At 34.6% G+C, this 24,484-nt stretch overlaps 1 protein-coding gene across 1 annotated transcript in view; it reads right to left on the reverse strand.

The window, feature by feature from the left end:
• Positions 1–24,484, reverse strand: part of LOC126979987 (LIM domain transcription factor LMO4) — a 154,163-nt gene that overhangs the window by 88,184 nt on the left and 41,495 nt on the right. The window contains exon 2 of the mRNA XM_050829602.1: positions 13,676–14,033. Coding sequence (XP_050685559.1) covers positions 13,676–13,965 — 290 coding nt within the window. The 5' untranslated portion in view covers positions 13,966–14,033. The remainder of the gene's footprint in view (positions 1–13,675; positions 14,034–24,484) is intronic.

The following is a 24,484-nucleotide window of genomic DNA, read 5'->3' on the forward strand; positions in this document are numbered from 1 at the left end:
ACTTATATTTGTAAGGATTGACGCCCAAAAATTTAAAATAATATTCGTTGGAAGTTTTTCGTTAAGATGACGTACACTTTTAATACAATATACGATAATTTCTTGACAAATTTTTTAACAATTACAATATAATGATAAAGGAATGATAATTATTTAACGGAAAAATGACATTTGGACCTTATGTCCTAAAAGTAAAAGTGTTATTTTTACCATACTTGAAAGAACGCGAGCATCCGCACGTTTGTATGTGGAGATTTTTCTTTGAGGGCCAGGAACCGTACGTAGATCAAACCCATTTAGATTCATGATCAGAATATTCGTTTCGCTGACCGCTCAAGTCCCAAGCTTATCTAGAAAGAGCTGATATAAGTAAATGTAGGATGGAATATTATGTTGGACGAGTTAACGAGTGTCAGTCGATACCAATTTGCTTGCAATGTCAATTTGAACAACATAATAGGGACGAGCTGGGAGACTCGTTAGAGATGACTGCTACAATTAAACGCCGCGTCTTTTGAACAACGAGCCATCTAAATTGTAAACTTGGACAATTACTTCATAAAAGTTTTCTTCTTCTATTAGAGCTGTTCGTGCTATATATATCAGCTTGGTTATAGACAGTCTCTCAAAAGAAAAATTTTATGAAATAAATATTATAACTGTTCATTGTCAGAACATTTATGAAACTCTCATATTAAACAAAAATCGTCACCTTTATGCTGTTAATAGTGATTTTCATTATAATAACACTAGAAATAAAGGATTGCTTGTAACTTATTCTAGCAGGCTTCATAAGATACATAATAGCTTCAAGAGTAAAGTCCCAGTCACTGTTCGGGCGTTATATATACATAAATTTAAATGATTTATTAAAAAATGGCTTTGCCGTGAATCCTACTATTCCACAGCTGAATATCCAGCCTGGGACTAGATTATGATATATATTATTATGATATATTTAAAGAAATTGCAATGACAGTACACTGTACAATATTGTATATTTCTTTAAAAAGACCGCAAAAAAGAATTCTGAAAGAGTTAATTACACCGCTTCTTCTCTCTTAGGGCGCAATTTGTTTCCCAAGCGGTAGTAGTATCTAGTATATTAGAAATGATAACAAAAAGATTTCGAAAGAAATCAATTTTGAGAAAAGAAATGCCTTTATTATTTTTTGTAGTTTATTATACCAGTTTTTCGTTTTTGAGATATCATTAAAAATTTAATTTATCCAGCGAATATTAAGTCAAAATACTTATGAAATAATCAATAATGTTAGTCTTAACTGGTGAATCTTTATATTAATATATTGAATGAAACTATCCAAATTTTTTATTGAGTGTAAATTCGCTATGATGAGAGTTTTTCACAATTTAGTGCCAGAATTGTGGCGAGTCAATATCTCGTGAAGATGCCTCGTGTAGAGGCGAAATACAAACGTGTCGAATTAAAAGACAAATCATAGCGGAATTTACACTCAAATAAACTCACAACATTTATATAGTTATGGATTTCGGCAAAATATCGACTAATTCGATAAATGTTCTGAATTAAACGAGTTTAAAGATTAATAATAGACAACAAAAAATATTTAACGTTTGTATATAAGATTGTGCTTTAAAAAAAATAAAGAATATCAGGTACTCGTACTATGGAGTGAACAATAACGTCTACAACATAGGTTCGGGCTGCACCTTCATAAGCTTTACAAACCAGTATTTCATAAAAAATCGACCACCTTTGCGAATCGTAATTCATCCAAAAAATGTTAATCAAAACCAAATGCAAGGGAAGAGAATAGTAAAGAATGAATGATTATACCTGAAATTGAATTGACTTTACAAGATATCTTTTGTCTAATTCCCTGCAGTATTTATAAACTGAAACTTGAGATGATTTTCTTATAATAATTAAAGTTACATTATGCTCTTTGGTACAAATGCCAACTATTGTGAACCGTTAAAATGGCGAATTATGGTGGTCTCTGCGTTAGAAAACCGAAAAACTCAATAATTTATTGAATATGTGTTAAAGCTATTCGAATCAACTTCAGGTATTCGAATCGAATACCTTGAAGAATTCTCGCGAACATTCGACGTAACAATATAATAAGTAATATTATTCTCGGGAAACACACACCAACAATTTAAACTCTTAAATTCCGCCCGACGGAAGTGGGGGTGGCCGCTAGTGTATGGATAATTTACAGAAATGCAATCAATTTAATGAAAGTGGTTTGTGACTCTCTTAGTAAACTAGAGGTCCCGGTTTCGAATCCTGGTTTCTGTTAACCTGAGTGAATGTTTTAATGTTATCTGTATAAGTTAATGTATAGCCTATACAACGCCACTCGAACATTTTTCACGACCTTTTAATTACGTCTTGTTGTAAATATACGTCAATGACAAGAAATAATAAATTTGTATACACGTTGCTTATGTAACAGCAAGTCAACTCATACTAGAACTTAGTGTAGCCATAAGGTCAAGATTGCCTTACCGTGCCGGCGTACCTATCGAATTCTACGACTCTCGCGAAAATTCGACGTGATGTCCGTAACAGTACACAATATTTCCTATGTTAAATTATATCCTGATTGTTAGATAGATTGTTAGTTAGCTGGTTATTGAATTATTGGTGGACATAATTGAAAAGTAAATCGCACGGTTGCAACGTGGAGTGCGAACTGCGAACAATGGGTCAATGCAAGGGGTAAGAAGTTGGTTTTATCTGTGGCTCGTTAGCGGCCGGCTGATTGTCGATTAAGCAGCAATTGCCTTGATTGACGCGGCTAACGAACCTGCTTCAAGCGCGGACGTGCACGTGCTTCCAAGAGGGATCAACGCAATACTATCAACGTTTTTATCGCCTTTATTCTGTATCGTTTTGGGATTTTTAGATTTAAACTATGAGTCGGAACTGTTGCAATTATTGAAGGTTATTTATAAGTTAAAAAGTAATGTACCATCATATCTAATAAATAAAATTCTTTAAAAGGCTTTTTTTGTATTTTTGATAGGTCTGAGAATAGGTCACACACTATGTTTTATAGCCCTTAGTGATAAGGACCCCACCTCTAAATATATATTTTTTTCATTCTTTTTTAATTGGTACGGCAAAACTACGTTTGTCGGTTCAGCTATTGTAAATATAAAATTTAGCAACAACAACTTCAAATAAATTATAGTATTTTCTTTGATTAACGCGAGTGTTACACATTTAAATAAATCACTTTTGTAGGATAGTTTTTACATTAGATTTTTTCGTAAAAGTTACATTTTTATTTTAGTTAACCCGACGTTTCAAGACCTTTCCAGATCTCGTTTTCAGGGGGACAGAAAAATCTAATGTAAAAACAGTTACAATTACACGCGTTTTAATGCTACAAAAGTGATTATAAAAAAAAAAGTGAAAACGGAGATAGTAATATTCTATCTTCATACAGTAATAATGGGTGATATTAGTAACAATTAAAGCTGAAAGCATAATTTAATACTGTTAAGACATTCATAGCCAAGATTTAATATTAAGGCAGTCTCGTTCAGTGTCTCCGCAGATGTGATGTGTATTCTGTAATCAACATTATGATACACAGTAACATTACGTCGCGGCGACACCCATCCATCATATCAAGACAAAAGGCGGTAAACATGCCACTTGTTTGCGTGAGACAGCGCTAATTTTGTTAAGGTGTATCAATCAGGAGGTGTGGATGTTGTAGGCAGGTTGCGGAAGCAAGTCGCAATATTATGTGCCCTATTATCATGTTATATAATGTTAATGAAGATTGTCTGTGGTCAAATAGTTTGAAATTATTAAGATTCTGTAGTCAGATGACGGAAGTGTCATGTTATAGCTATTATGAAAAATTTTAATTTATTAAAAATACTAAATTTACAACTAAATAAAGAATAGGTCACGAGTATCTCTTTCTGTTATTGCGAACCAAAATAATCAATCGTAAAAAATCATTCAAAAATTTTTAAGTAAATAATTGAAATTTTATAGGAAACAAAATTTTAATCACCCTTACGTGGTCGTTTAAGACTGCACGAAGTAGGTGTCAGTATCTATCAACGATAGCGCGCGGCTATTATATTACTTACAGGTTGTTACGAAATGATATTTTGGAAAATTGATTTATTTAGATGAATTATGTATTTTATTTTTGATTATTGTTACTTTAATAGGCGCGACTTGGGGGTAACTCAGAACTATTTCTGACGGAAGTAACGCTCAGTACAAAAGTCAATTGAAAGAATTTTTAAGGCCGTTATAATTTAATGGTTTTAAAAAATATTTCGAATTACTCAGATTTTATTTTAAAAATCTCCAAGTGTTTTTGTTGTTTATTTATTACTACAATTATTGCAATAAATAATATATATATATATGTATTCAGAAATTTTCTGACATTCGTTAATTTGTTCTTGGTTTTTGTTTTTCGTTTCCAATATTAGGATAGGCCAAGGGTTTGAGCCCATACAGCCATATTTGTTATATACCTTAAATTTCTTATTATCAATTATTTTATTAATGAGTGAAAAAATGAGCGAATGGAAAATGAACTGCATTATAAATAGAATATATAATAAAAATAATAATCAGTCAAATAAAATGGCGGAATCCCAGGAACATTTTACTCTTTCATCAATAAATAAGAATAAAAGAGAAAATCAAAAACCTGATAAGCCTGACCTGTAAAAAGTGTAAGTGTTTATATTCTGATGAATAATAATATCAAAATATAACATTATATCATTCTTTGTAAAATATACAAAATCTTACTTGATAAACTAATATTAATTATATTTTATATTAATAAAGGCATTCTTTTTATTTTAGGTAGAGAAAATACCAACTTTGCTCAAAAGATAGTAATAAATATAAAGTCAGCTTTTCTGAGAAAAAAAATAGCAAAAAATCTAACAATGCTCCTAGCTCTTCAGTAATACGTGAGTGCTTAGTTGATAACACGGCTTTATTTAATAAATAAATAAAATTAATGTATTATGCGTCTGTTAATTATTCCTAAAGATAATTATTATTAAGTTTTACTTCGATTTGAACCACACCTTTTTTTTGTATGATTACGGTTAAGTACTTACTACTACTACTACCCATGAGTTTATTTATTGTCGTCATTGTATACGCTCTATACCATAGTTTCTCAACCTTATATTGCTCACCCCCCACTTTGAGAATATGTTTTTGTCTAGAGTATTTTCGTGTATTTTTTGCCTTTTTAGACTATATTTTTTAATCTACCCACGCCCCATCTGCGCCATCTCAATGCCCCCTTTCTCTGGGTCTTCTACTGCCCCCCGAAAGTCTCAAACGCCCACAAGGGGGCATTATCGCCCACGTTGAGAACATATGCTCTATACAGTGTGGAGCTGGTAGGAATATGTTCTCCTCCTATAAACCCTCTCTTTTTTAAACGACTTCAAAAAAGGAGGAGGTTCTCAATTGGTCGGTATATTTTTTTTATGTTTGTTGCCTCAGAACTTTCGACTGGGTAAACCGATTTTGATTTATTTAAAAGCTGGTGCTTCCCGTGTGATCCCATTGGAATTTGGTCCTGATCTGACAATGGCATCCATGAGAAAACCATAAAAGTCTGAAATATGCTATTTGCTATAGGAAGTATGTTCGCGACAAATGGACAAATAACTCAATATCGCGCAAACCGCAAAAATAACAATTATTGTTACTAGAATTAGAATAGTTTAGTAGATTTATTAGATTGTTTAAAAATAAGTTGTAATTTTTTTTATTTTTTAGTGCATATTATATCTATTGTATAGGTATAGTTTCTTTTTGAAGTTGGTAGTTTTTTTGGTAATTTTTTTCTTAATTTTTTTTTAAAAGCCATTCAGACGCGTACGGACCCTTTCTTTTCTTTCCAAAATCCGAATAATTACGGGTCGCTCCGCGCGCGACTTTTAATGCCCATAGAGTGCGCGTGAAATGCTCGTTTTGCCTTTCATGATACATTATAGCAATATGACGGCGAATTATTTAATTGCATGATTCATTTCATGTTACGTTTCACCAACCAATACGCACCATAATATAAGCAGTTTTCTAAAGAATATTTGAATATTAAAAAGAGTGAGAAGACAGTATCTTCTCATTTTCTCACGGGCCGTACTCCTGAACTCACAGTGAATTTATCAAAGAAATATGATGACAATTCTCAAACTGTCAGGGCTTTTAATACTCTTGTTATTGAAAATTGACCTCCACAAATATTTTCTTCCCACAAAAAACATATAAATTAAGAAGTATATAGTACATATAAAGTTAATAATATAAAGTGAGAAGTGTTTTACAAAAATTAAGCCACATCAGAATCTGCCCATTTTCACGACCGACCAACGACATATGTACATCGGGCCGCCGCGGGAACGATTCTAGCGAATTACAGTACCTGGTGCGGGGGTGGACTCGTTAGTTGTTGTTTGCTGAGTGACGCGGGTCAATCAGCAGAGACATGCAGGAGACCGCACTTCTTCATGGCGGCCCTCCGCCCCCCGGGCCCCGGGCCCCGGCCCCGGCCCCGGCCCCGGGCCCCGCTCGTTAGCCTCGTCGTCTGTCAACTGCGAGACGAGCCTTATCGAATCTACGACGCACGAGGCGCGCCGCGGTCGGCCCACTCTTCTCTAGTTAGCTTCGACCGCCGACAAACAGGGGAAATCAGTGTAAAATGAATTTGTATTTCCTTTCATGACAAATAGGGGAACGGGACGATTTGCAAACTGATGGAAGAAACTACATTAAGTACGATAATTGGTTGGCAAATTAATTCAACTTAAATTGCGTTGGTTTCTTAGAAAAGGCCCAATTAGTTTGTAGTCGCCTCGAAGCAGCTGTTATCCATGTGAAGGAATTACTTCTTATTAATATTTTCTGGCGTGTTTCGTTTAAATTAAGTTATATTATACCAGGTTTGTTGACACAGAGGTTTGGGCCGTCTTTAAATGTTATTGTGTCAGACTTTCATTACACTTTATCACGGGTCACGTATAGAGACGCCGGGAATACGGGCTTTAGATCCTGTACCAAACCGCAACGAAGCACATGCAGATTTTTTGTTTACAAGCACGTTGCAATATGCCTTCATTTACGACTAATTAAAGACTTCTGGAATATCTTATCAACGCCGGAAGGCTAGGGTTTTCATAAATATCTTCCTCTCTTCATATCTATTCCTATTTTTGTATTTGATGAAGTTACTTGGTGACGCTATATAGGATGATTCAGTTGTCTTAGGCTCAGACTGTCTAGCTGGGCGCTTCTATATTAGTAATTATAAAGGTTTAAGTGCAACACTAGATCCTAATTTTAAATCAACATTATTTATTCAACCTTAATTATAATATTTATAGTTTCGCTAAAAGCGCCATCTGTTGATATTATCTTAAACTTATATGACTATACATGATTCGGAAATGAAGTAAATACCTACTATATAATATAATTTCCGCCCGCTACTTAGTATTTTCAAATTCATAAACAAACGAATTTATAGTCCAAACTAATAATAATATAAAAGTCCAAAATAATAATAATAACGAATATCTAACATCAATAATGAAATTCATGAAATTCAGTATTGATGTTAGATATTCGTTTCACCGATAAAAAATGATCCGCTACATAAAATATATGTTGTTTTGAACATTAGCTCCAATTAATGTAAAGCCTATCAGTTCACATCAATCTCAATGTCGCGCTCTACCCATACATCTTCGACAAGTATCTGACACAAAACATGAGTTTTCTTTCTTCAAACATCACTACGGCCACGTGAATTATAAATGAGTACAAACGCATCGGCTAATTAGTGGGGGAACAAACTAAATAATCCGCTACCGCCGATCTACATTTGTCCTTAACGTTTTTCAAAGACTCCAATTTAGTCTCTCTCAGAGATTCTCTGATCGGCTGCGATGTGCAAACTGTTTTTTTGTTCCTCACTCAGGTAGAGATACATCGGCTCTGAGCCATTTTCATAACAATGCACATCTTTCTCGGTAAACCCTTTTTTCTTTGATCGAAACGTTTGACAGACACGCCTTTGTCGTCCTTGCATGAACTAAAAACCCAAGTTATTGACAATCGACGGGAAGGCCGCTGTATAGAATACCGAAATTGAATATGACACTAATTAAATCTTTCAAATATGGTCGAGGTATGTTATGCCTTAATGAACTGAAGGATCTCTTACTTAACAGTTTTAATTGGCTTCTGTGTTCACTAATTACATTTAAACACCTGACTAAGTAATATAACCTGTTTGTGAAGTGAAAACTTCTTCAGTCGTGTTGTGCACTTTTTATTAGATAAATCTTATGAATTCACGTCACCGACATGCTCATGACTGGCGCACGCAATCAATAAATAATTAAAAATAAATAAATATGTAAATAGGTAGTAAGACTCTTTTTAGATGGGTGAAATCCCGTGAGTTCGCGTCACCTTATAGCAGTATATCTGTAGCTATACAGCGGACGTATTGTGCAACATTAGAGGTGTGTATATTATCTAATAAGTGAAATTGAATGGATTTAGGGAAAAGTTGAATGTGTTTAAACCATGCATTGTAAAAAAAAGTTTTTGTTTGATATAGTAATGAAAATAAGTTTTAAAAATAATTTAATTGTTTTTAAAATATTATGAAATTTCAAATTGTAATACTAAAAGTTCTCAGTTTCAATTCTATCGACAGCCTCTACAACTGCAAATTTTAACTAGCTTATTGGTCTGTGGTAACTTATCTAACCACCAACTGACAGACATGATCACACGTCCCATATCTCGTTGCAGCACCAGAAGAATCAGAAGACCTTTGACAACCAATTTATTAGCTGCGTGATTTTCTATTTCTACAGATGGCTTCTAGATGGGTGGAACCCATTAGTAAGGCGTCTAAAACCTAGCACTGCGTTGTAGAGTCAGGACATTTAAATAAATAAAACGCTAGACGGCCTGGATTACGTTATTTATCCATACAAAAAAAAATATATAAAATAAAATTTTACTAGTAAAAAAAAACACTTCAAATGTAAAAATACTTTAATCCCTTATTAATTTATCCCTCTGGATAGACTGTGAGAGAGCTGTGAATATCGAAAAAATTGCGGTAAACTGTTAACCTCATTCAACCATTTTCAAAAACGCTCGCACGCTAAAACAAAGTCACACATACATATCGCGAGTGTAAGACGTAGTAAAGCAATAAACCTGGCCTAATTTCATGCGTTGCCTAACATTTAGAGGCTCTATGTGGACGTATAAATTATTTGAAATTTTATCATTAAAAGTTTTATATAGGAGATAGGGCAACAAACACATTGCCAGTCTCAAAATCATTATATTGATTATAATGATTTTAATAGTGGCAAACTTCATCACTTAGAAAATTATTTTAATTCAATCTTTGTAAGCAGGTGCAAGAAAAACACCCAAATTGTTCGAATTAAGAAAATAAAAAGTAAATTAATCACAAAATAGTTGTAGTAAATGCATCAATAAACCTCTGTAAAAATAATAATACCAATATATATGTAATAAATAAAATCATTTCTAAGAAATAAATTACAAATAATTAAACAAAAACATAAAATTCAATATTTTAAGTGAATGTAGAATTCAGTTAATGTAATGTTACTGAGCTAAGTAATTTAACAAGATCTGAAATAGTTCGAGAAGATCTATAGAACTAATTAATTTCATGTATTTAAGTAAAGGGGTTTAAAGAAAGCAATTAAATGAATTTTATTTGCGCGAAATCGCAATAAATAGTTACTGTAAGGATATTAAGATCAAGATCGTAGACATTTTATTTCTATAAAAGTATTTTAACTTTTATTAGAATGGAATCCGGTTAAGAGTTAATTGAATTTTATATTGAGTAAAATGATTTGATTACTCTAATTTTAATTTTAAGTGTATTTATGGAACTTTGATAACAGTTCTTAAGTAGATCTTAAGGTGAATGACACAGAATAAAAATTATAAATCTTATTACATGCTAGAGTTTCTTGCGCCCGTTCTTCTCAGGTTTGAGGCATACTTTTTCGAATGGGTGTAGTGGTAGTTTTTGAATCTCATTAAGTGATGTGAATTATTTAGTTAAAGACAATCAACAGGTTGCAATTAATCGTTCTTAAACTAAACAAAATGTGGTACATGTTATTGTTAAATTGTACACCCACTTAGAGATTGCCACATCTTGCAAAAGAGATACTAGTTAGATGTGGGTAAAAATGAAAAAGAAGGGGGAGCTGGTTCTAGTGCCATGAACAAATAACATACAATTAGAGGTAACTCAAAATAAAAAGATAAGAATACTAATAATAACAAATACTATAAATTATTAATAAGATACTAAACTATTTCGTCATTATATTGTGATAGGAAGTGGTCCCTTAGCTTTTTTTGAATTTAGGAAGACGATCACCTCCTATGACAAAGTCAAGAACCTTATTTATACTATTATATAAAGGTAACATCCTACTGATAGGTGATGAGAGCCCCAGATTTGTTTTTGCGATACCAGTTTTAAAAGGCTTAATAGTTTTTAAACTATACGACTAGACTATACGGCTTTGGAATTCTTACAGAGGTTTTATAAAATAAGTCAGACACATCTAAGGCCTTATTGAAAAGTCAATGTAAAAAACATAGGGCTAATAGTTTTCTACAATCCGACAGAGTTAATAAGTTTAGTGTCGGAGTCTGGAATAGTAGCTAGAATTTATATTATATAACTTATCGCCAAAACAAACATGGTGCAGAAAGTGCTTTTGTATACGTTCAATTCTCATAGAGTGTGCATTATAATATAGTATTTATATAGTATAGATAAAAATTTAGACTGGAAGGCTCATATAGAATCACTGGTTAAAAAGATACATAAAATTGTCTTTGCTCTTAGGCGAACCAAAAGACTATATCAAAAAAAGCTGCAATCATTGCCTATCATGCCTATATAGCATCTATAATTAGGTATGGTATCCGGCTATGGGGTAACTCCACAAACATAAACAAAATATTGCTGGCTCAAAAAAGTTGCATAAGAACTGTGGCTGGTATAGAGCCCTTCGATAGCTGCAGAACACTATTTTTAAATTTAAACATACTGACTGTACCGAAATTTATGTAATAGAGGCTAGCTTATTTGTTAAGAAAATTTTTAAATTATTCACTCGGCTGTGCGATTGTTCTTTGTTTACATCGCGTGATCCAACTAGACTTCGAGTACACCACATTAGAACCACTTTGTACAAAAAATACTGTGATTCTATGTGTGTAAAAGTATTTAATAAATTACCAAAAGAAATAAGAGAGGAGACAGTGTTGAATAGATTTAAATTTAAATTATTAACACTATTAAAAAAATATTGTTATTACTCAATAAACGAATATTATCAAACCAAGTGGCACCAATACTATTTTTACCAATAATATTATATTTTTTTGTGATTATTTCTAGTACATTATCTCTTAGCATTTCATAAATTATTGTAATTGTGTATTGTAAGGTCTTTTAGGTATGGTTCTACGTTGGTCAAATTAAATGTAGCAGTAATTATTGATTTTGTTAGGTTTATAATATTGTGAAGGGAAACCACAAAAATATTTGCATGTCTGTCAAGACGAAACATGTGCCTGCTCTTATATTTGTAAACAACTTTACTTGTGAATGTTTCTGGCAAATAAAGAACTTTGACTTTATAGTGTGGATTCATGAACCATACTCCTCGTAAGAGCATTAAACAACAATAATTTAGTATTCGAACTCCGAAAGTCTTTGGAGCTACGCATAATGAACCCAGTGATCTTTGATGCTTTCTTACATATATTATGAATATGAGCAATAAAGCTTAATTTATGATCTAAAACGATCCCTAGGTCTCGAATATAATTTACATTATGAACATCATGGCCATTTATACTATACACGAATTGAATCGGATGAACTTTTCTATGAAACGGAATACAATTCATAGAAACGCATTTATTATGATTCACTACCATTTTATGAGCAATACACCACTTCCTTGAACATCTTGGATCATCCTGTTACAATTAGGAGTCCTTTAAAGAGTTCATCGCACTAAACGTCACCGGCGTAAAGCAAAACTTCAGAATTCACAAAACAATTTACTATTCCATTGTGTATGTTGTAAAGCACCGGACCAAGAATAGATCCGTAGGGCACTCCAGAGCGCGCTGTACAAGAAATAGAAGATATTCGGAACCACACAATACTACTGTCATATGTCTGTCTAGTAGGTAACAGGAAAACCAGTTAAGAATATTTGCAACGGAACTGTAATACAATAGCTTATCAATAAGAAGGTAGGTGGAACGCTTTAAAGAAGTCCCTATATAGTTCACATACTTGTTTATTTCTATCAACTTGAGATGATAAATTTTCAACATAAGTGACCAACATTCGATGTAGTGGATCTAATTTATAGAAGCCGTGCTGCCGCATGGTTAAAATAGACTTCATGTATCAGTTAATATTGCAGCAAACAAGTGACTAAAATATTTTAGCCAGTATTAGCACAGTTTTTGATAAAAAATCAATATTTAAAAGCTTTTTTTAACATCTTTGACAGAGAAAGTTAAATTATCCAAAACAGCAACGTAATTAAAATTATGCATGCTGTCTGATATCTGTTCAGAAGAGAGAAAAATTATAGTTCTCAAAAGCTTAGTGCACACTACACGATTCACCGCGAGCGTGTTGACATGCCCGTGACTCAATTCTATGCAAAATGGTTATGATTTGTCCGGTGTGGACCCGCTTATTTAGCACATCTATTTACCCTGTGCCAATCTCTTCTGCATAATGCCCCATTGATATTTCACTATTTAGAGATATTTGGAAGTCATTTTTATATAATATTTCGTCGCATTCGACGTGTTATTTATCTAATTAGATAGAAATCTTAAAGTTATCTCACGTGATATTTTGCAGTGATAACAAGTTGAAAACTATCACTAGGTATAAGTGTAGTACTGGCTGCCTTTCCATTGGCGCTTGGGTCTACAGTAACAGTAATAAAAACATTAATTGATAGTATTAGAATTGATAATCCCGCGTCAGCCAAGTAACCTACCAGGTGACCTTATAGACTAAGATATTGATTATATAGTGATTCATTAATAATCAGAGCAGCTAATTTGAAAAAAAGCGTAAACGGTGTATTTATATTATGGTGTATTTCAGTATAATTATCTAACTCTTCAACTATACTAGTCACTACATTTTATCGGTAATTTTTTTGTTAGCTAAGCTACTGTTTATTTTAAACAAACTGTATGGCGATCATTTTGCACCATGAAATACTAAATTTATTTGAATTCCCTCTATTTTGCACAAGCCTCTGAATATCCGGAGAGTAGCAAGCGTACGTAGTATTGTAATGTATGAATATACATCAACGGCGACAGTCAATCCGCAAGTAAATAGCAATTATAATATAACTTTCCTATTTATATTTCCATAGAAGCGATAGTTTTCGACTATTAATCGCCGATCGCCGGAAAACGTTGGATGAGGGTAGCGCAGGACCGATCGTCATGGCTATCTTTGGGTGAGGCCTACTTCCGGATGAAACGATGAATGAAATTACTATTGAGAGTACTACTAACCTTGTGTAATCGCTCTTGCACAATATCATCCCCCCCTTGAAGTAGAAGGAGCGGCCCATGTCGGCGAGCGCCTGGCCGCAGCACGTGCACTTGAGGCAGCCGTGGTGCCAGTAGCGGTCGAGCGCGTGCAGCAGGAAGCGCTCCACGATCTTGCCGCCGCAGCCGGCGCACTCCTTGAGCGCGCCGTTGTTGTTGTGGTGCGGGTAGTCGTGGCCGTTGGCGAAGCCGTGGTCGGGCGAGGCCGGGTGCGGCGAGCTGAGCTCCGCGTACCCGTGGTAGTGCGGGTTCATGGCGAGCTTGGCGGCCAGCTTGGCGGAGACGGCGAGCGGCGAGCGCTCGTCCGGCCGCGGCACCCGCCCTGCGACAAACGAGCCCTTGACATTTATGACTGAAACTATGATTTTTGAATACTAGTTCTGATGCGAAACTAACGCGGCAGAAACAGCTCGCAATATCAATGTTGCGTCTGGAGAGGGGACTGCTAATGAACACACCGTGCCATTTTGGTTTAAACGCTTTCGTGATGGAATCTTTGATTTGAAGAACGAACCTCGTGGAAGACCGCCCATACAGTGATAAACATGAATTGAAAGAAATGGTGAAAGCCCATCCGAGCCACACTACCCAGGAATTAGCGGCATGGTTTAACGTTACTTTACCAACAATATTGACTCATTTGCAAAAAAAATATATGAAAAATTGGTGCCTCACGATTTGAGTGATCTGCAGATAGATAAGCGTGTTGAAACTTGTGTTGCCTCGTTGAATTGAAGCAATGAAGAAATATTGGATCGAATTGTGACATGTAATGAAAAGTAGATTCTTTGCGATAATCGTAAGCCAAAAATGCGGTGGCTGATCCCAGGTCACATACCGTAACAGTGTCCTAAAGCAAAGTTTACCAATAAAAAGGTAATGGTAACTGTTTGGTGGTCTCGGCATGGTATTATTCACTATAGCTTTCTCCGATCTGGTCAAGCAATAACGGCAGATATCTACTGTGCCGAACTCCGAACAATGATAGCAAAAGTAGCTGTGAAACAGCCCCGACTCATGAATTGATCTTCACCATAAGGATTGCTCCACGATAATGCGAGACCTCATATAGCACGAGAAACCGCTTTAACTCTAAAGGCACGGCAATTAGAAACCATTCATCACCCTCCGTAATCGCCAGCCCTAGCTCTAATGGACTACCATGTTTTTCGTGATTTGAACAATTTTCTACATATAAGATATATAAACAGTTTTCTTCTTAGGAAGCAGTACAAAATGCTTTCACCCAGTTTGTCGGATCTAGATGATCACAGTTCTATCGCAAATGCTAAAATAACCTTCCTATTAGATGGCAGTAATGTATAGATAATAATGGTAATTATTTTGATTAAATAAATATGTTAAATTAAAACAAAAAACGAATTTAAATTTTTCAGTACAAATCGGCAATTTCATACTTTAACCCCTTTACTTAAGTGTGCGTGACAAGCTGAGTCTTACATTCTTGATTTGTAGGGATGACACTGTGTTAGTGTGCGTGCATTGTACAAAATAGACGTTAACTCTAAACTCAATTTTTTTCGACGTTTTCACAGCTGTCATAATCTATCTAGACATATAAGTGATCTAAAATTATAAAAATATAAATTACCAACTTAGAGCTTATTACAGACAGAGCTTATTATAGCTTATTAAGAAGGAAAATTATTTAGTAGACTATTTAATATAAAATAGCAATAAAGAATAAACCAAGAATATGCAAAATGTTAACAAATAGATATTTTGCTTACGATTGCTTTATTCGGACGTAAAGCCGCGTTTTGCAAGGCTACTTGAAATTATCATCAGAATTATCATTGTATTGACAGTGTTGTCAGTTTTGCATATTCTAGGTTTATTTTCAGGTATAACATTATTCTCTGTTAGTAAATATCTAATAGTAAGCATACTCAGTATATATGAAAGGGTTAGTGAACGGATACGAAAAATGAATTGATGATAAATTATTGTTTTGTAGCGTTACAGATAGGTAAAACTAGTCCGCAAATAGAACTATTGCTTCGGTTTTTTTTATAGAATAGGAGGACAAACGAGCGTACGGGTGTTAAGTGATCACCGCCGAACACAATTTCTTGCAACACCAGTGGATCCACAGGAGCGTTGCCGGTCCGCAAGGAATAATTTTAGTAGATGATTAAAGTAAATAAAACATAGATGGCGAAGTTCTTAGTGAAATCTTCGAGAGGTGATCTGGACCATCAACCTTATAAAGTTATTTTTAAGAAGAAAGCAATGTTGGATATTATGCGTCGTTTATCAAGGGGTAGAAAAAGTGACTTTTACAATGTTGCTCATTGGACGTTAGTACGGTAGCAAAATAAGCGTTAGATCTTTTTGTGGATATTTTCGATTGAAGAAATCCAACGTTTTCTAAATTTGCTTCAATAGTGGGAGACAATCCAGAATAGTATAGATAACAAAATATAGCTATAGTTTGCTGTTGTAGCGACATGAACATCGGTCAGGTGAGAGTGTTAGAAGGCTCACCGCTCAAGTTAATCGTACTATTAAAATTACTTCATTTTAATATAATCTTAAACTTCTTATGAAATCAATACAAATTCTGGTGTGGTTTATTACCTAATATTACATAATTACCTAATCAATACTAAATTCTGCTCCAACAATGGTACTCAATAGTAAAGTTCTGCATTCAAAGCATTTATAGGTCGTAACACTAATTACTAATTACATTTGTTAGTCCTCATACAAACCGCGGATATCAACGGCGTGTTTTAATTAATTTCCGGTCGGTATTGCTAAGCAGTGGACCGCTACGTTTATAAAATTTTCCAATTAGCAATTTCATACAATTAGAAAGGGGTGGGGGTTGGCTGTTGCGGGGAACAGGCGCGGGGAGCGCGTCAACTCAACCCGATCCAATTAGGCAGCGGCCGGCGGAGCCGCGGGACGTCTGGACCCCACTGTCGCCATAAAACTTAATTAAACGTTTAAAACAAGTATTAATTAAAGAATAATCAAGCTTATGTAGTCATAAATAACAGGATTGTCCCGCTCAGAACGGCTGCCGTAATTAAGACTGCACAGAGTTGATCAAACGCACTGATTTCAAACTACCCTTCATTAAGAGAACGCGGGCCGCGCGGAGCTTCCGCTGCGGTGCAGAAACTAATTAAGAATAACGGACGTTTTAAAAGCGTAATTAATTTAGATTGTAATTCTATTTCTCCGAGAGTAACGTAGACAATTATTTCAGTAGCCCTTTCTTTTGAAGCGATTTGCTTTGCTAAACGTAATTTGCTTAATTTCTGTCCGAGGGCGGAAGGGTAGGCTGCAGATGGCTAGAGGGTTATGTTTTGTTGGTCAACGTGGATGGAATAATGAGCGTATGTTCGTGAGTGATCTTGACTTGTTAGCGAGCTCGGTAGCGAAGGGTTACGCGTGTAGAAAGCCATTACCGACGGCTCCGGGTATGTCTAATGAAGGTTATAAGGAGTATCGTTGGCGTGTAGAGCCATGCGCGGTAGTCGGTACAGTCGCGTGCGTGCTAATGAGCGAACGTCGCGTGCTGGCTACGATCCGTCCTTCGTTATTCCGCTCCCAAGATACGCGGCTGTTGCTGCTTACGAACACGTGTTCTGTTACAATATTTGAGATTCAAATCTAGGTACAGTCGAATGCACAAGTCAATTACACTTTGTTCGTGTTGGTACTGTTGCAGACAACCAAACGTTATTATAAGATAAAAACACGACAGCGCGAGTTTCCAAAGCACGGACCAATTGTGTATAATTACACAAAATTATTTTATCTTTTTAACGTCACGTGAGATGCGAGCGATTAATAGATTTACGATGAGGGAATAGAGTCTATTTTAGTTTGATTTTTGTACAGCGGTGCGTGTTTAGGCAGGGGGTGGCCTGGGAACCTGTGCAGGTGCCATTTTCATTATTCAAGCCCCATTGATTGGATACTGTTGGCGTTTAAAAATCTTATTAGCAACCGCCCGACAACAAAGCGCTATGAGCCTCTCCTCCTCACAAGTGCGCCCTCTTGTTTACCTGTTAAGTGATTTTTTTTTTCAATTACGCTGAACTGCACATTCAAATGTTTAATGAAACTGTAAGTCATCTCGTCAGACATTTTTAACGTAAGAAGCGTAAGTGTGTTGAGTGATTCTTATGGAGCTCTCGACATCAAGGTGATTTTTTATTTGACCAATAAGATATTTGTACGGAAAATGTGTATTAATTTAATAAGTTGTTAATTTCAAATTGTATACCATATTTTAATTTATACCAATGAACTAAATATATACTAATAAACTTCTAAGCTGATTTTGATTTAATTTTTAGTGTTTCAGTGAGTCTTTGTTACAAAGTTGACTGTTAGGGATTGTTTCTTATTATTTTATCTTACTGACGATTTTTATTACTGAAATATCATTACCATCAGTTCTTGCCTTCTTTGCTATTATTTAAGCAACGGTAGTAGAAAACAATATCGGTAGTCGGGGCGGCCTTTAACTGTTGGTCTCGTGTTAACGGCACCCATGGTTCCTGGTAACACCAGAGGAATTACGATTGCAGACTTCACTATTTTTTATTTCTGTCATATTGATTTGAAACCATGTCGGAAGGAAGTTCTGAATTCTATACAATAAATCAAATCATAAAATTAGGCTACTGTTATGGATAATAATGGCTAGTGTTTGACTGGATTTGCGCAGGCCACCTTTAATTGTATAATATTATATTAAGTAAGCTGAAAAGTTTTGTTATTCTTTGATTTAAAAGATTAACTGGGAGTTGCTTATCAGTTCTTCTCCCCATGTCAAATGAAATGATATATCTTCATGACGTTTACCAAGTGTTTTTGCAATATGTTATGTAATAATAGTATCCGATATAATACAATATAAAAAGCGATAAATTAGAAATTGTAGAAAATGTAAACATTTTTTTTACTCTTGTGTGGAAGCACCTTAAGAATTTCATGTAAATCTGATTTAAATATCCACACTTTTGTTTGAACCAATAGTTATGATGTGGGCAGTGGGTTCACAGCTACGGCTCAGAGTCAACTTATGACGCTCTTTACTCAATGGAGCCTAATTTAGGACAACAAAAAGCTTGGATAGATCCCCACAAACCAATAAAGAAAATTAATAATTTTTTTATTAAATAAAAGTAATTTAATTAGTACAAACGATATCGTAACAACCCTGGCCATTCAAGAGCGTTCATTAAAAGTGTTCGCTTTAAACTCGGCTAGAATCGGTCACTAGTCTTAGTACAGGTTCAACAAGAACAACAGCTCCCGCGGATAATGTAATTAAGAAGAAACCGCCGGCGAAATTAAACGCGAAAGTGGAATGAGAATGTGAGCCTAATTAGAGCCAGGGGCGGAAGATGGTGCCGAGCGTCTCGCCTACACCCCCTAGGGCTGCCTCTCGTTATAAGCTTCTTCTAAACAATTATCATAAAAGGGTAAAATTTGATTTTTTATTTATAACTTAGTCTATCTAAGCATACTACTATATCAAAAAACTCAATCTATTATATATATATATATATTATATTAATCAATTCAAATCAAAATCTACGGAATTGATTAAAATACGATATCCAGTGACGTGGTGAGGTTTTGGTATATTATAATATGGAAAGATTTTTTTATCGACAACGTTGCGAATTTTTTTTTAAAAGTTAATAATTTGGACATATAAAAAATAATGGTAGGATTATTTTATTATTTTTACAGATCTACAGAATAGTCCTGGATAGTAAATTAGTGAAAAAAAAGTGATGACTCAACCTACTACGTTGCTTAATCACATTGTAATAATATTATATCCTGATACAAAATAAACAGAGGTACCTAGAGTTTATTATTTATTTATTTGACAACCTGTAATAGCCGAGTGGTTAGCGATCCTACCTACTAAGCTAGAGGTCCCGGGTTCGAATCCCGGTAGGTGCAAGCATTTATATGATGAATATAGATGTTTGTTTCCGAGTCATGGATGTTTAAATGTATTTATGTATGTTTATATGAATATATGTATGTTTAAGTAAGTATATTGTATTAAATATATCATTGTCTTGTAACCCATAACACAGGCTATATATGCTTAACTTGGGGCAAGATAATTTGTGTGAAAAGTGTGTCAATATTATTATTATTATGAATGATTTCTTTTTGAGTATCTTTCGAAGTCATATCGGCGAGTCGCTAGGTAGTAGGTACTATTCGAATAATATTATGAAGTGAGAAAAATATTAATTATTGCTTGTAGTGGCTAAAGTGAAAAAATACTTGAACTTATTTTAATAATACTTGCACCAATAGAAGGGTATATAATTGGACCTTATAAGTAAAATAAGCCATATCTTATTTAAAAGAAATAGAGAACTTATATATAGATAGTGTAGTTGGTTGGAAGATGAGGATAAAAAGGGTATGTGAACCAAGTGAGGGCATTTGATTGTATGATTCAATATTTTAGAAAACTTTGATCTCAACTATTGCAACCCCTTCGATGACTCGACCTTTATTTAGAATGTTTAGAACTTTAACGTAACACGCGTTACAGATCAGATCATTACAGCTTAATCTCGTTTAAGACCCACAGAATTAAAGAGCTCAGCAAGCCTCAAGAAATTGTCAATTCGTTTATAGTTGATAGTTTGAAAATAATTAAATATCTAATTAGTTAATCTATTGAGAGTTAGGTGTCAACCCTAGCTGATTCCCGTACGGGCCTCATTTGGGACCTCCTACAGCAATCCCGGATATAATAAATATCACATTTATGTAACTACTTGACTATTTATTCTATGAAACAATTGAAAACAAACCTTTTGTGAGCATTATATTAAAACTAATATTTTGATGTTATACATAACATAATATCTCGTCAATAGACAACCACATTCATTCATGGTTCATGCCTCTCGCAAATTGGGTGAAATATTTTGGAAATGATTCAAATTCACATTCACAAATATGTACTAAAACAGTATATTATCTCGTTAAAGTACTGAAATTGTATTGAACATATTAATTATGATGATTCTTTTTGAAATTATCAGAGAGAATTATTACGATGCAGGCGGACACCGTCACGCACCCTGACGATAGCTGGTCAACTAGACCATTCGTATCATACTTCAGTTTTTTTTACGTCATATAATTTTAACGAGATAATTCTAAAGACACAGTCAATGTAAATATAATAATGTAAGCAATGAGTCTTTCAGAATAACGAATTACTTGGTGGTGGTTGTGATAGCGCCCTGCTTACAATGCAGTGCCTTTCAGGATTTTTAATAGAACTCAAGATTTTGAGTGGCATGGCAATTCCTCACCCACACCGATAAAATGTAAGTTTATTCTCATTAATAGCTAATAATTTTAGTACTTACGATGCCCTTCAAACCGAACAGCAAGTAGTGCTTGCGTAAGCAATAGCTTTCGGCCAATGTTTGCTGCAGAAAATGGCGCCACTGTGGCACACAACTAGCGGCCATGCAATGAAGCCTTGTATTGATGATTTTGGAGAATAATTTTGAATCATTGATTTGTTCAAGTCATATTTTGTATAACCAATTAATTGGCAAGGGTCTTGTCAGAATAAAATGCAAAAGGTCCCGGATTCGAGTCCTGGTTGGTGCAAATACGTATAATATGATGAATGGATCTTTGTTTCCAAATCATAAAAATGTTTATATTATGTAAGTATATATGTCATTGGCAAGGACATTTTACTAACGATTTTTTTCTAAAATAAATTATTATTATTGGCATGAGCACATAGTACAATTAATGCCTAGTTTGGAACATATTCTGTTTTATTAAAAGATGCGAATTAAAGTTATGCCAAATTAAAATATTTTTCTCTTCACAGAAAGAAACCTTTGTTACTACTGAAATACATGAAAGGGAGAAGTCAGTTTTAAGGTTGGAGTAACAGTTACATTGCCTTTATTAATAAGACAAAATATGTGTACAAGTATGTATATTAATTGATTTAATTGAGGGCGCATTTCGTATTAAGAACAACGTGTTACTTATCAACGCTATTAACAATGACTCTCTCATGTTGACACAGGTAGAGTCAGCTGTCGCTGTCATGTTTGCTCTACGTTTCCTCACACAGATAACGCATTGCTTTGAAGAAACCGTAACAATTGTTATTACCTAGATAAAGATAGCCGTCCGTAGTGCAATATGTAGACGTTGACATTCGGTTCGATCCTCGTCCGCCACGTGCCAATGGGATTTCAGTTTTCGAATTCATTTGTACGAATATTAGAATAGTTTATTGGACTTTGACTTTGAGTTCATCTGTAGGCACGGTAGATAGCTCTAACTATACTTTTATGGCCAGTTGCAAATGTTATATAATATATACAAACTTGTAGCTACCTATTAAGTTAAAATCAATACATGTTCTTGGAATTATTTAAATTTCTGTAAACATGGCATCAAGGTCAGGAGGTTGGCTGTTGACTAGAGACTAAATAAAATCGTCAAATTGTCAGGGTCACCGGTCTAGGTACGCGCCGTGCATAGCCAGCAGGTCAATGTAGCGAGCGACATATTATATAACTTATTGTCACATTTTTCATTTATATCTAACATTTAAGTCTATAACTAATTTAAGCGTCGGTTACTCAATATCTTGAATCGTTGTCTCTAACCACGGAGCCCCCGGCCCCGGTTTGATCCTCGTCGGCCACGTACCAACGTATTTTCGTTTTTCCATTTCATATGTACGATTATTCGATGCTTAATAAGGCCGGCATTGCTCTTGTGATTCCTCTGGCGTTACAAGAGAGTATGGTATGCGGTGATCACTTACCATCAGGTGACCCGTATGCTCGTTTGTCCTCCTCTTACATAAAGAAATAATACATGTGCATTAACTATGATAAAACTGTGCCAACTCATTACTTGTACTTTTGGGAAGGCTAAAGCCAAATTTAAGAATCTTATACAAATTATAAAAAATCGATCTTTTTCTTCAACATTTATTTATAACATATAGTTTTCAATCTTTAACAAGTACCTAGCTATAATGTTTTTCTGACCGTCGAGAAACTAAACGCTGTACTTATTATCTAATAAACGCAATGTCAAGTTACTCCAAGTTTAAAATTACTTCTCCCTGTCATATAATTCTGTAGTGACAAAAGTTTAAAGGTTAAAGACAAAAAGTTTTAAATTTGTAATAAGTTAACTTCGCGTATATTAATAACACAGTTTGGTACAGGTGAGGTATGAAGCTCACTCAATAATACGGCCTTCAACTTACGAACCAACTCGTTGTTGGACGTTTCTTACAAATAAATGATATTAGAAAGGAACATGACGAATAATAAGTGGAAAACAAGAGGAACTTAGAAGAGGACGACAAACTATACATAAAGGGGTCACCTGGTGGTACGAGTATCGTGTAACAGCAAAAGAATTAAAAAAGGAATATTTTAAACATAATTTTTTTCCGATATTAGTTGATATTGCTTTAGTTATATAACTTGTAAGCGAGCGCTGATCGCTAAGTGTTGTTATAACGATACGGAATGATAAGAAACTCCTTTGTTCGCACTGTCAATGCACTTTGCAGTGTTATCAGTCAATATTGATCGATCTGCGTAATTATTTGTGTTATTATTAGCTAGCCACCTCCAATTTCACCTAACATCTAACTCTTCCACAACTTGCAATATACCAATCAAAAATATTACATTTCCTCGGTAATTTTTAATTAAAGTGCTGCTTTTCTAATAAAATAATATTGAATACATAATTTGTTAAGATTTATTTTCATTTCATAATGTTTAAGTTTCTTTGTTTGTGTTGTGTAAGTAAGTAGATGTTCATGTTAAAAAACAGTTAAACGTACAGGCGTCGCTCGTCACACCTATGTGAATCTACGGGAAGGGAAGATGTTCTACTTATACTTGGCCGCGCTCCAGGTATTTTATTAATGTATTTATCGATTATGGATATGATATGTCTGAATCTAGATAGATTAAATAAAGAGAAAGAATAGATTTATATAAGGGATCCCTCTTATTAAAAAATATTTATTTAAACTTTTTAACATGTTTAACTAATTTCACTTGTGTACCCGTTTTGAACAATATTAAATTACGCTCGAAAATTTCTCAGTTTTCACGGAACTACAGTTAAATTTAAACGGTGAATGACATTGCACCGTTATATTCACGTGAGATGACAACCGCATCTTATTAATGTAGGTAACAGTTTTATATAATGAAGAAATATTTAATAACTTTAGCCGATTACGTCTGTGGACTCAGGAATTCGCGTTGTTCTTTTCGGCCACAGTTAATAGAAATAGAAATGTATTTATTAACCTTTGTGTTGCTAGTGATGGACATTGGAGCAGTAAAGTCCTCGAATTACGACCACGTACTGGAAGTCCCCACAAGCTGGACTGACGTTCTGATCAAGATCGCCGGATTAGGTTGGATGAGGGCAGCTTGGGTTCGTTCGTCGCGAGATCTTTGGGGAAGCAGTTGTCCAACAGTGGACATCTTTCGGTTGAAATGATGATGACAATAACATAACATATTGCAACAACGATGATCGTTTTCAGAAGAACTGACAAGAAACTCCCACCCCATCTTGAAAGTCATAGGTACAATAACAAATGTGCGGATCCTATAGCCACAATATACGTATTGCTATAGCGGAACGCACGTCGCCGTCGCTGAAAGCGATTGACAACCCACTTCTTATCTACCTCAAGGTTTCCGC

The sequence above is a fragment of the Leptidea sinapis genome, chromosome 4 (genome assembly GCF_905404315.1).
Source record: "Leptidea sinapis chromosome 4, ilLepSina1.1, whole genome shotgun sequence".
In the NCBI taxonomy this organism is placed as follows: domain Eukaryota; kingdom Metazoa; phylum Arthropoda; class Insecta; order Lepidoptera; family Pieridae; genus Leptidea; species Leptidea sinapis.